Source organism: Phoxinus phoxinus (assembly GCF_949152265.1).
Source record: "Phoxinus phoxinus genome assembly, chromosome: 12".
In the NCBI taxonomy this organism is placed as follows: Eukaryota; Metazoa; Chordata; class Actinopteri; order Cypriniformes; family Leuciscidae; genus Phoxinus; species Phoxinus phoxinus.
Genome location: NC_136887.1, coordinates 16,162,232 through 16,175,966, shown reverse-complemented (window position 1 = coordinate 16,175,966; position 13,735 = coordinate 16,162,232). Strand labels below are relative to the sequence as shown.

The window sequence follows — 13,735 nt, the reverse complement described above, 5'->3', positions numbered from 1 at the left end:
TGGGATTGTGAAAAAAAAGTTTTATTTCTCAAGTCTTCCTTCCACCACAGCTCAAAGCCTTGTACATGGGGTTCTCAAACAAATGTCATGTCCATTGATAAGGATGTTGATAAATACTGGGCGCAAGATGTTCTCACTTGAAAATCTTGCCCTGGTTGAAAGCTTTGCCTACATGTTTGAATTCACCCTCCCATGCAAAGTATTCCTTCACCATGGTCTTGCACTCCTCGCTGTCCACATTCAACTTGCGCCAAGTGTATGACTCGTAGTCAATCTGCCAATCATCACTCAGCTGGGGAGATGAGAAAAATAATTTAATACAATTTTAAAAGTAAAAAATAAATAAATTATAAATGCTCAATATTCACATTTTAATAATAATGAATGTCATTGAAGCGATTAAACTCCACTCTGATTATATCGAAACGGTCATTAATCCACGTGAACTTCACACCATTTATCTTTGCCATATGCTGAGAACTACAAACAAAACAGATTTGTAGTCAACTTGTATCAATACTTGTCAACTAACCATATCAATATATACAGCTCACTGGTTTTAAAAACATTTCTGCTTTTTATAATGCTAACATTTGTATCCATCTACTTAACTGCACAAACACTGAATGAAGCACATCTAATAATGACAAAAACAGCTAGTCAATTAAGCCTGGTTATCCAGTCTCGCATGTGAACCCTTGATGTTAATTTGGTGAGCCATTTTTAGTCTTAGTCCTCTGCCAAATGTACATTCTTGTTATATTTAGTAAACCTTGTCCTGTTTCTGTTTAGGGGCTATTTACACAACAGAGTTTTCCACTTAAAGCATAAAAATGTTAATACGTTTTGTTCGTTCATTTACACAACAATGGTATTTTGGGAGCCCGAAAAGTGCTTTGAAAACAGGTTTCAAAGTGCAAGTTTTTTTAACTAAGCAACAAAAACACGAATCCGTGAAAACGATGACCTCAAGCACATGTGTATTACACGTTCAGTCTACAGTGTCATCGCCATCTAATGGCCTGGCAGCAGAATACAGCGTTTAGTCATTTTCGCGGATCCGGTAATGAGGATAATTTTGACAATGTGTAAAACTCAAAGGAAAAACTTCAAACCAACAATATAGGTGACAACATACAAGTGCTGTGACTAGTCCCAGTTAGTCTAGCGCAGTACTTTTTTTTAATATATCTAAATATTGAATAGTTAGTGTTAGTTTTAATGGGTCAAGTGTGCCGAAAAAGATGCGTCTTCACCCATTTCTTGAAAATACAGCTCGGGTTGAGTTAGGCAGGTCATTCCACCAGCAGGGAACAATCCAGGTGAAGGTACGTGAAAGTGATTTTGTGCCCTCTTTGAGATAGCACCATAAGGCGCCGTTCACTTGCAGAACGCAAGCTTCTGGATGGGACATAGGTCTGGAGTAATGCGTTTAGGAATAGGGGTGCAGAGCCAGTGGTTTTATAGCCTATTGGCTAAACTATTGGATCTGCCCAGAGCCACTCTGGATCTGCCATAACCAATCGCTAACGTTTGGTCGTGGGTCTCGTGACGCATGTCAACTCAAACTAACGCACGACCTCAACGCCATCGTTCTCAACCACTCCCTCCGTTCGCTGATTGGACCGGTAGAAAATTTATCGGAGAAAACCCAAGAATATACCGCAAGCCCAGACGTAGTACTGAACGAAAATTGAGCGGAAGTACGTAAGAGGGCGGAACAAGGCTAGTGGTTTTAATTAATGAAAACACATTTTCATCATGCTGCATAATGGTTAAACTGATAATGATTATTTTGCTCAATTATAAAAATCGCAATTATTTTTTACATTTCATCAGAATTATTGCACTTATTGCACCAATAAGCACAAATTAAAATAAGCCATGCGTAAGATTCAACATTCTATTACCTCATTGAGGCCTGGTTTCACAGACAGGGTTTAGATTAAGCCAGAATTAGGCCTTAGTTCAATTAGGGCATTTAAGTAACTTTTATAAACTTGCCTTAGAAAAAAAGAAATAAAAAAATCTTGAGACAGTTACACTGGCATATTTTAAGATATTTCAGTGCAAGTTGCTTTCAGTTAAAACAGCTCAAAGATGTAGCTTCTAACATGTTACAGATGAATGTATGCCAACTAGAGGATGGATACCCGACCCGACCACGACGGGACCCGCCGGTACCCGACGGGCCGGGCCGGGTTCGGACAGATATTTAGAAATGATGTTCGGGTTCGGGTCGGTCACATCAGCGCGATAAGGCATTGAACATTTTAAATTTAAAACAGCTTATTATGTAGGTAGCCGATGTGCCTGATGCTTTCACTTGATGCAAACGTTCGTTTTTGTGATTAAAATACATGTAAAATATTACCATAACATCCGTCTTCCTGTGTGCGGACACTTGTTTATGTAGCCGTGGCAACGAAACACGTGCATAATGTGCGCGCGCCAGGTGTTAAGAGCGCTCGTTGCTCCGCGCACTGATGCGCTTGTCCTGTTGACATTTCCGATTGCCTTCCTACAGTTGCATAATAAAAGCGGGCTTTCCACACAAACAAACGTACAATTGTCATTAGTATGAGAAAAAAATGGGATTTTAACTGCCGGTCTCGGGTCGGGCTCGAACATAAATATCTTTATGCCTGTCGGGCTCGGGTCGGGTTCGGTTACTGCTCTGTCAGACGCGGGCCGGGCTCGGACTGAAAAATTCGGCCCAATCCGCACTCTAATGCCAACCATATAATTTGATTGGAATCAGCATCAACAAAACATACAGGAAGTGTTTTCCACATCTGAGAAAAAATCCTCCTTTGATGTGCTGGTTTTTATTTACCAACATTATCAACTTTCAATTAATGTGAAATGTTCAAGACTTCTGACAACCCTGCTGCATTTGTTGCTGCTTTAAGATTGATCACTACAGCTGTGCTGGAATGGAAAGATTGTTTGGTTATTGGTCACATTTGGCCAAAACTCAAAAGATGTTCCTTTTATTCAATGCTTTCTGCAAATATGACGCAAGGCGCCGAATTAAACTTTCACAATGTGTCTTCAATTGTGCCTAATCTGCCTGGCAGTTTTTAAAAGACTGATCTAATCAATGTGGTTTGCAATGTTCATAAAACTAATGCATCACATTAAATGTACTGCACATGACATGTGGAGTACAATTAACAAAGAGTACAACAGAGTACAAAGTTTGATGTTGGTTAACCTAGAAAACAAAAAGATGGATTAAAATTATGATTCACAAATTTCTCTTAACTTAAAGGCTTAAAGGTAATTTGCACTAGAAATATTTTATTTTTCCTGGTTGAAAGTCAGTAAGTTAAGTGGGATAAATGTATTTATATGTATACATTGTGGAAGGTGTAGGACCATAAAATGTTTACCCAATCATTGCATTCGGTCCAACCTGCCTTAATGTACGCATTTCCATACCTCCGCGGACCCTGCTCACATCACACATCATCAGTGCGTTTCATGCTACGAGTTAGTCAGATGTCAGTCACCAAGCACCGTAACAGCAGCCACCTTTTTCAGTTCCTCATTATTGTAATGTTATATGCGCTTGACCGGGACAAGTGGATTTTTTTGAAGGGACAAGTAGTCTGATTAAAACGAAAACAAAAAAATAACTAGAGAATCACTAAAACGAGAGAATTATACAGTTTTTATTTGTTTTATTGTAAGTTGCGATTGATAGCGGATAATAAAATTTATTACTGAAGGTATCAAGGTTGTGCGGTTGAGGCTCGTAAATAAATTTAACACCACGCTTTTTTTTTTCTCGGACAATCAACTTTTTTACTCTGACAAGTGAATGACAGATGTCCTTGTCTGAAGGACAAGCCCATGAAAAGGCTTAATTTCGAGCCCTGATTTCGATTTCCTGCCTGACAATGTAATTACCACAAGGACCCGCCGTTCTGTCCCTTGGACTGCGTGACTTTGCTACTTCCTGTGGACTTTTTTTTCCCCTCGACTAACCGGCTAATACAATTTTGGTTGACTAACCCTCTTCTCGTTGACTAATGTTTAGTTGACTATTAGGAGGCAGCCCTACATTTTCGATACAGTGTTTATCCTGGAATCAAACTATAAACATACATATAGACACTAAACAGGGTTCTGAGTACATGTAAATCACTCACAGTAAATGCAAGGTCCTGGCCTCTGAAGACCCAGATACCAGAGATGCAACCGTCGTTGTTTCCACCAAAGAGGATGACACTGGCAAATGCATTCTTACGTAGTTTGTCAAGTCGTTGGAACATTCCTGAGGAGAGGAGCAAGAGAGTACTTGTATATATTTTTTTTAAACTATGCAATGCTAAACTCTTGCGCAAATAGTACATGCTGAACTGAAGGGAACAAACCAAAAACAAAGTTATAGCATTCCAGACACTGTTTAACGAGACAAGGCAAAGTGACCTGACTGTACCTGTGATAAGATTACAGCTCATGAAGGCCATGGTCAGCTCTTCAGGGAAGCGGTACTCAGCGTACCAGATTGAAAAGCCCTCACGATCAAAGTGATCCCAGAAGTAAGGCAATGCCACAGTCATGGTGTCCTCGTTGGAGTATTTCCTCTTGAACTCATCCATGACAAAAGAGCTAGAGCAAGAGGACAAAGGCAGACTGATGAGAGAGCGAACAGACTTTCAAGCTATCTCTAAAGTGAAGGTTTTTCAAGTACGTTTTTGGAAGGTGAGCAAACGGGTCCTTAGTTTTCGGCTCAGAAGCCAGTGCAGCCTCACATTCGTCCATCTCCTCCTCAGCAGGGGCGGCTTTCTTTTCCTCCTTTTTCTTCTCTTTTTTCTCCTGCTGCGGTTGTTGCTGCGGCTGCTTGCCTCCTTCCTTGCCAGCTTTCTCCTTCTTGATAGGAGTCTCCTTCTTCGGCTGCATCTCAGCAAACTTCTTAGCTAAAAAAAAAAAAAAAAAAAAAAGCACATAGCACTCAATATCGGGGAATTTTTTTTTTTGAAAAGCCAACTGCTGCAATTCAAGTTTTTATAAAGAAGAGGAATCAGAAGAGAAACACCCAAAAACACACAATACTTCAAAGCAGAAATACTTCAAAGAACTATTTATATATACATACATGTGCTTATGAGTGTACATCATAATGTATCATGAAGCTGTCACACTCATGATAATTTTCCTGCACCATTTCCATTGACCAGCAGGTGTCCCTGCGTGCATTCGAAGCCTTGAGAATGAGAAACTAACACATCTGGCTGGAAAGCTTCAAAGCTTCATCTCACCACTACTAATATATACTGGGGAGATACATATAAAATGTATTCCAAGTTGTTTTTTTAGCATGAACATTTAAATATAAAATTATATGGTTTGTCACCATTTTGCTCAAGCCTGCTCTACAAAGACTTGTATCTGCCTCCATAATGGTAGTATGGCCTATACCCCATGGATTTAGGAAACATCTTTGATTGTGCTTGAGGACAATATGCTGATAACCATGAAATCAGATGTCCTGCACTTTAATTCAAGTTCAAGCTGAAGAGCAAAAACTACACGACAAGGTTGGTTTGAGAAACTTACCATCAAACTGAGCCATTTTCTCACAGAGCTTAACCTCCCCCAAAACAGTCTTAAACTGTGGTTGGTTGACACAGGTCACAAACCAGCGAGTTACATTGGGGTAGGGCTGACGGAAAGCAGGCTCGAGAACCTAGAAAGGTGAAAAAGAAAATTGCACAAAACATTCAAATGCTAATTTAAAACCAAAATTAAAAGCTGCTTTGAAACAATCTGTATTGTATACAACACTATATAAATAAAGGTGACTTGACTTAAGTATGCAACGGATTACCCAATCACTAATACAATATTTTATCTAATGCAAGCAAGATCTGATTAATATAGATTGTAGCTTTATAAAGTACATTTACTCATTAGAATGGTTCAGTCATCAGATGGGTGAGAAACAAATGATTATGGGGCGTAACAATAGATTGTTATATCAGGATAAAATTTCCACTTTTCCACTGCGTGGAACGGCTCGCCTAGCTTTTCACACTGCGTGGAACGGCTCGCCTAGCTTTTCACACTGCGTGGTACGGCTCGCCTCGCTTTTCCACTGCGTGGAACGGCTCGCCTAGCTTTTCCACTGCGTGGTACGGCCCGCCTAGCTTTTCACACTGCGTGGTACGGCCCGCCTAGCTTTTCACACTGCGTGGTACGGCTCGCTTCGCTTTTCCACTGCGTGGAACGGCTCGCCTAGCTTTTCACACTGCGTGGAACGGCTCGCCTAGCTTTTCACACTGCGTGGTACGGCTCGCCTCGCTTTTCCACTGCGTGGAACGGCTCGCCTAGCTTTTCCACTGCGTGGTACGGCCCGCCTAGCTTTTCACACTGCGTGGTACGGCCCGCCTAGCTTTTCACACTGCGTGGTACGGCTCGCTTCGCTTTTCCACTGCGTGGAACGGCTCGCCTAGCTTTTCACACTGCGTGGTACGGCTCGCCTAGCTTTTCACACTGCGTGGAACGGCTCGCCTAGCTTTTCACACTGCGTGGAACGGCTCGCCTAGCTTTTCACACTGCGTGGTACGGCTCGCCTAGCTTTTCACACTGCGTGGTACGGCTCGCCTAGCTTTTCCACTGCGTGGTACGGCCCGCCTAGCTTTTCACACTGCGTGGTACGGCTCGCTTCGCTTTTCCACTGCGTGGAACGGCTCGCCTAGCTTTTCACACTGCGTGGTACGGCCCGCCTAGCTTTTCCACTGCGTGGTACGGCTCGCCTCGCTTTTCCACTGCGTGGTACGGCTCGCCTAGCTTTTCACACTGCGTGGTACAGCCCGCCTCGCTTTTCCACTGCGTGGTACAGCCCGCCTCGCTTTTCCACTGCGTGGTACGGCTCGCCTCGCTTTTCCACTGCGTGGTACGGCTCGGTACAGCTCGCTTCGCTTTTCCACAGAGTGGTACGGTTTGGTTCGGCTCGCCTTTCAACTGCGTGGTACGGCTCGGTTCGCTTTTCCACTGCATGGTACGGCTGGGTTCGGCTGGCCTTTCCACTGCGTGGTACGGCTCGGTTCGCTTTTCCACTGCGTGGTACGGCTCGGCTCGCCTTTCAACTGCATGGTAAGGCTCGGTTCACTTCGCTTTTCCATAGTGAGCACTGGGAGAGTGTGCATGAGCGGCTTATCTGTGTTAATGGCTCGTTTCCACTGAACGGTACAGTACAGTGCGGTTCGGTAAACCATGATCCGGCTAGCGTTTCCACCGCCAACAGTACCCTTACTTGATAGGCGTGGTGTTTGCCGGAAAGAAGCGATCAACGTCATTTCTGCGTGAAGTTGACATGACATACAGCAGATCTTGTTTTTGCTTCTCGGCATGTCACAAGACGACAAGCGCCGACATTAGGCGTTTCTCAATACAACTCGTGAGTCCGGTAATTCTGCAAATGGAACAGCGCGTTTCAGAAAGCGCCACTCGGTTATCTCAGTATGTACATTTTAGGCAACAATAAAACTAAATGTTATAAAACACCACTCTGCCTCTTTTCGTTTTCATTTAAATAAATTGTAAACATTATAGGCACACAAATGTGGTTCAGGCAATGAGTATTGATTATAATCACTGCATATAAAACTATCTTGTTATTCCAGGCAATATCTGCATTTGTACACGTTGCAATAAACAACATTACAGTGATAATCTTGTAATAAAATAAACGACAACGCAACCCTCTCTCTTTTTGTCAAATTTCAGTTTTATCAATAATAGCCATTATAAAAGTATAGCCCAAGTAAAAGGTACAAGAAGCAATACAATAAGAAGAAATAAAGCAAACAATTCAGTCTAACAGGGTCCGAAATTAACTTTTTGGCTCACCTGCCACGGGGACTGGTAGATGAAAAAAATCCACAAGTCAAGCATATTTTTTACCATTCAAAATAATAAACAGCCTTTTTGTGTCAAATAAACATGTTAAATACAAACATAAAAATTGCCCAGAGCAAAATTTGATATGTACAGTGTTTCCGCTACATTCATTCAGCCGTGGTGGGCCGCCACACCAAAAATCCTCCCGCCACGGCTGTAGCTTCTCAGTGAGGTCCGATATTGTGCATACTATTGTTAAGCCCCACTAAAGGCATAAAAAACATTGTAAAGCACCATAAAGTTTTCGTGCACTATATTCCAAGACTTCTAAAGTCATTCGATAGCATAATGTGAGGTAAAAAATAATATTGAAGTCGTTAAGTTAAAGTTAATGAAAACTCATCTCTCCTCAGTCATTCTCCATTCAGCATTCAAACATCGCGTCACCTTCGGTTACGAGTAACACGATGACACTCTCCAAGATCAATGTTCACATTATTATACTTTATTTGTAGATAAAGGTCTATGGTTTGCATAAAATTACTTTATCTTACTGTTACTGGAGTTTATTGCGTTAGTTCTGTTAGATTACAGCACTGAGCACTCTGAATTCGAATTGTTCTTCATGCGCACTGTAACTGAAATTTAAAACTGTTAAAAGAAAAGGCTAAATAAACTGTTGCATAGATATAATACAGTAAGCATCAAATATCTCTTCGCTTTGTGCTTTTAAATAAAGTGTGCCAGTCAGAGAGACTGGTAGTTGTGAAACAGTATTTCGTGTGTTGTCTGTGTACTCTGCTAACACTTTTCAATGCGAAGCGCTGCGCGCTGTGACTTCGAGTTGCTTCAAGTGCATCATTCGGCGCACGGGATGCGCATAATCGCATTGCCGCTGTAAATTGGAACCTTTCATATAGAAAAACTATTTTTCGATTAATCGTTTTTTAAATTGTGGTTAATTCAATATCGATTCTCAAAGGCTATGAATCGATTTTTTTCCCCCATATTTATTTATATATCACCCAAAAGCCAGTATTAGTTTTCCTACACTTCATAGGCTTGCAGCCTCCATGTTATTCTAATGCAGCGAGATTTTATGTTTGTTTTATCTTAAACATAAAATAACCTGATCCTGTTTGATCAAGGCATGAGACTGTTCTGACTTTTTCAATAATCAATTTTTCATCTTGCATCAAAATCCTGTCTATTCATTGTATGCATTTGATATATGCTGTTTTAATGTACCCAAGTGTACCTAAAATAATAAGAGTTTAATATATTGGCTCTTAATTTATTTTTATTAATTAACCACTCGTAAACTTATGTTCACTGTTCTTTTTTATAAATATAGGTTTTGTGTTAAATCTACAGTATATTCATTGAGTGGAATCGAGAATCGAAATTGAATCGAATTGAGAGCTTGTGAATTGAAATCGAATCGGAACATCTGAATCGATACCCATCCCTAATTATAATACTTAGGGGAGGTTTAAACACCTGGGGCAAGGGGGCGTGGCCCATGGGAATATCACGCATGGGCGACGCCCCCTCCCCCTGGGGAAATGGGCCTGCCACCACAGCTGGAAAAAATCCTAGAGGAAACACTGTATGTATAATAAAAAATCTATATATATTAAATTTAAACAGTATCTGGAGACAAACATTAACCTAATGTTACAGAGCCATAGGAAAGCATGGAGCTCGCAATGTCAGCATCAGCAGGCCTATTATTTTACTGTATTTACACAATTATTTTGAGGTAAACCAAAAGCTTAACACAATCTGAGAAATAACCAATACTGGCCAACGTCTGCTAAATAGTCTTTAAAATCTACCTATAAAAACACTAGTCTAGCTACAGGAGGAAAAACATTTTCACTCAAGGTGAGTGTGCGATTTTTGCTGTTTTTACGAGCTCGCAGATTATTTTTTCACTCGGGAGAAATCGAGTGGAAATCTGTTATGCTCGCAGTGTCGCGGCTCGCAGTGTGTGAGGAATTACGAGCCGAGCAGCACCTCCCAACAATGTTTAAATATGTTTAAAAAATTTGGGGAGTCGGCCCGATTTTCACCAACCTATAGGCTGTCCCCTATTGCCAAATCATACACAACCACGTTACAGGCTAGATCGATGGGGCTATACATCTCAGTGGCAGCAACTATACAACAGCGTGCGCAAACACTGTCGCTCTCACTCTCGTTTTTATGTTGAAAGGAATGGCTACTGTTCTCTGCTTTTCAACAAATCATTTGCCCACACATTTCAGTCGTCATTTTTCCATCTGAAGTTTAGCGTGAAAGCTCATGTGATTGCCGCCGGCTCGGGATAAAATTCGTGCAGGACAGTCGTGCCGTGTACAAGCTGTTTTGACTCAATTATCAGTTTAACTGACTCGTAACGTGTGCAAGATCTCACAACCTCCCGAGTGTCCGAACATTTTATTACATTACTATTTTGGTATGATGAACATTCACCCACCAGTGTGGCGGATAGCCTCTTGAGATTTACTTGCCAAGCGGAAAATCTACCTGCATTTGGCGAGTGTTAATTTCGGACCCTGCAGTCAAATATACAAATTCAGCACTCCAAGTTAAATAGCCAAAATATATGAAACTTAACTTAGCCCTCAGCCAAAACAATTGGCCAGGGAACGAATTATAGATTCACAAGACCAAAGATCGCCTGTTAGGTCAACACAAGACTAATTATATCTCAGGTTTAACCATAACAAATGAACCAATATGGACCCAATTTATTTTGCATCCCTTATATAAAAAAAAAAGACCTGATTTCAGCTGAGATTTTCATAACACCCTGTAGACTCACCTGTTTGTAGAGCCAGAGCAGAGAGCAGACAACAGTGATGTCAGCCAGACTGACTCTCTCCCCAACCAGGAAAGTGCGAGTGTTCAAGTGCTGATTCAGGACGGCAAGGACTCGTTTCACCTCTTCCTTAGCCTGTTCTGTGGCCTGCATACAAGACGAAGGACAGTCTTACAAAGATTCAATGCACTTCCTGAAGATAAATGCATTACATCAACAGATATACAAAGCTCACCTGTTTGTTGAACTGCATGATACCCAAGGTGGGGAACACCCAGGCACTAGCTGGAGGGATGATCTCAGAATCAGCAAAACTGACCCACTGCAGCACCTGGGCACTGGCCTGGGGAGTGCTGCCACGGAGGGCATCACTGCTCACTGTCAGGACACACATCAGCATTGATGGTGTGCAATAAAACACCATAATGGGCTCACTTACAATTGGCCACTTCATGCATAAAGACCTGGGGTCTCATTTATAAAGACGTTCATATGATAATCCTAAATTTAAAAAAAACACAACAATTTCTAAAATGTCGCTATGATAGCTTTTGAAGTCTTGAAAAAAGATTGATGGATTCAGGCACTCAGCAAGGAAATCCAAGCACACTCTCCAAAAAATGTATATGGGATAGGCATGGGCTGGTTTCTGTACAATAATATTATATATAATTTTTTTCAGGAAATCATTCATTTCAGTGATATAATTAGCACAGAGCAGTTAAAATGACGCTGATTAGCAGAAACAATTATATTAAAACATATTGTGAATGTCTATTTATCTTTACATTTTCATAAATGACTAATTGGTTGAACTACCACAGTGAAAAGTTTGTTCAGTTGGCGTGCGCGTAAGAACATTTCCACATCGGTTTCTGCCTTTATAAATCCTAATTTGTTCTTTACATATGAAGGAAAAAAAAAAAAAAAAATCCACAAAACTTATGTTAAAACAAATGAGGCCTCAGGTTTAAAAGCCCCCTGAAATGCTTTTAAATTGGATTGCAATCCTATCGCTCAATCCCCTTTAGGGTGTGATTTGAGATGCATTCCACCTGGACAAGTGTAAGAGCATTTGGTTGAAGTCACATTTAAAATACACTTCTGCCAAAATGCCACAAAATAAAGGTGTGAGTGTATGTTATGTCAGCTCCTGGCTACCAGATAGCACAGCGCTACTGCAGCACGCATCTCCACAGATATGGCCCGCCACAAATCAGCATCTCTCTTCAGCAAGCCGCAAAATGGCCGCGAATAAAACTCAATATTCAGCATCCTGAAGCTTAACTTCAATCTTCAATAAATGTGGTGAACATGAAATTCTCTCACCAGAGCTGAAGCCGCTCTCTCCAATTGCAGCCGTTGCTCGGTGCTCAGATGATAAATAAAATGCATTTGGGCAAGTGCAAACGGAATTTTTTTTTATCAAAACGGATAACGTATCCAATAAAAGGGAACGCATGAAGTGGCCAAGTGTAAAAAGGCAGTATAAAGCTTACTTACAGTAGTGAGCAATGGCATTGCTCTCAAACAGACAGAAGCCATCATCACCCTGGAAAGCAGGAACCTAAAATGGATCGAAACCACATCAATGAATTAATTCGACATCAAGAACATATGCCAAAAAAAAGAAAAAGAAAGAGGAACACTGACCTTGCCCAAGGGAAAATTGCTAAGGAAAGCAGGGGATCGGTTCGTCTGCCCAAAGGTGAAGGCAGGGGGGGCGTTTGAAATCTTCAGACGAGCCCCACTGTACTGGGCAGCGATCTGAGCCTTAAAGGCCCTCCAGTTCTCTGGGTATGTGTAGAGAGTCTGCAGAAACAAGGTTTGGGGTCAGATTGCTGTAACGAATGCAGCTTGTTCGGCCTTTGTCATCTAACAGAAAATGCCAACACAAGCTGCCCCCTTCATTTAGACCACTCATAGAGCATTACACAGCACTTTCCACAAGCTGACGCAGCTGACAGTGAATTCCCTGCTATAAAATTACTTCACAGATTGTAAACAATGTTTGCATAGTCAAATAGGGGGTTACTAGTGGCAGAACTAACGAACTGGATGGTGTTGCAGTGCAATATCTGTAAACCATCTGTTATTGTTAATCTTTAAAACCTCTGAGATTTTAATGAGTCTGAAAGTGTTTGACACTACCACTAAATTTCAGAATCAGACGTGTAAATGGTTAAAACGGAAACCGTTTGGCTTACACTAACGGAAAACTACACAGTTAATGCATAAATGACTACCCTTTCTACCAGCTCACACAGGTAATTTATGCTCTTAACTTTCACGGAATGCAAGTAAAACTACAAACATGACATTATGCTTTTTACATAAAGGTTAAAGCGGAGAATGAGGGGCATGGAAGGGAAGGCAAGGGAAACGTGGCACAAAGGAGCACAGCGCTGTGCTTCTGCCCGTCATCACAGTAACCACCGTATAAAGGGGTGTGGGGAGTATTTACAACTTAAATAATCATCGTAACAGCTTCATACGAGACTACGAAATAACATGGTATGAAAACAACGTTCAAAGACATAAGGATTGGAGTGATTGGGGTATGATTGTGGAGAGAGATGTGCTGTAATAATGCATGTAAGGGTTTTCTCCCATCTTACTCACCCCTGCCGCCATCTTCAGGACGAGAGAAAGGAGGAACGAGCTGCGCGGTGCTGACGTATAGGCCGGTCCTGGCGCAGAAATAATACGTCACAAAGGCGTGAAAACGAGAGCTGGACGACGTGTTTTCTCTTTAAAATGTGATCTAAACTTTTCGCTGAACGATTTATTTATTTATTTTTGACAGCAGCCATGTTTTAACTTATTTTCTTTGTTTTGCATTGCAAATTCTTCATTCAAAAGACCAATAATTTGTTCTCAACACTTTGTCTAGATTTTATGTTTCTCACAATGTAAAATCTCTTAAACTCGTTAATAATAATAAGAATAACACATTAAAACGAAAACCTCAAACTGTAAGAAAGATAAGATAATAGTTCTTGTTTACCTCTTTCCTGCATTCCCTTTCCATTTTTGTTCTTTGTTTCTCCAGTG

General features: G+C 41.1%; 1 protein-coding gene across 1 annotated transcript; it reads right to left on the bottom strand.

The window, feature by feature from the left end:
• eef1g (eukaryotic translation elongation factor 1 gamma) lies at positions 1-13,735 on the bottom strand. Its single transcript, XM_079631849.1, has 11 exons — positions 13,689-13,735; positions 13,304-13,371; positions 12,335-12,493; positions 12,185-12,248; positions 10,917-11,059; positions 10,685-10,828; positions 5,569-5,698; positions 4,703-4,928; positions 4,448-4,620; positions 4,158-4,282; positions 1-292 (listed from the first exon to the last, which is right to left on the bottom strand). The coding sequence occupies exons 1-11, from the start codon at positions 13,699-13,701 to the stop codon at positions 134-136; spliced, it is 1,404 nt and encodes a 467-aa protein (XP_079487975.1). The 5' UTR covers positions 13,702-13,735; the 3' UTR covers positions 1-133.

Coding starts and splice junctions, on each gene's coding strand:
- eef1g (XM_079631849.1), bottom strand. Junction 11,060..12,184: donor CAATGCCATTGCTCACTACT/GTAAGTAAGCTT, acceptor GTGTCCTGACAG/TGAGCAGTGATGCCCTCCGT. Junction 293..4,157: donor GCCAGGACCTTGCATTTACT/GTGAGTGATTTA, acceptor TCATCTCCCCAG/CTGAGTGATGATTGGCAGAT.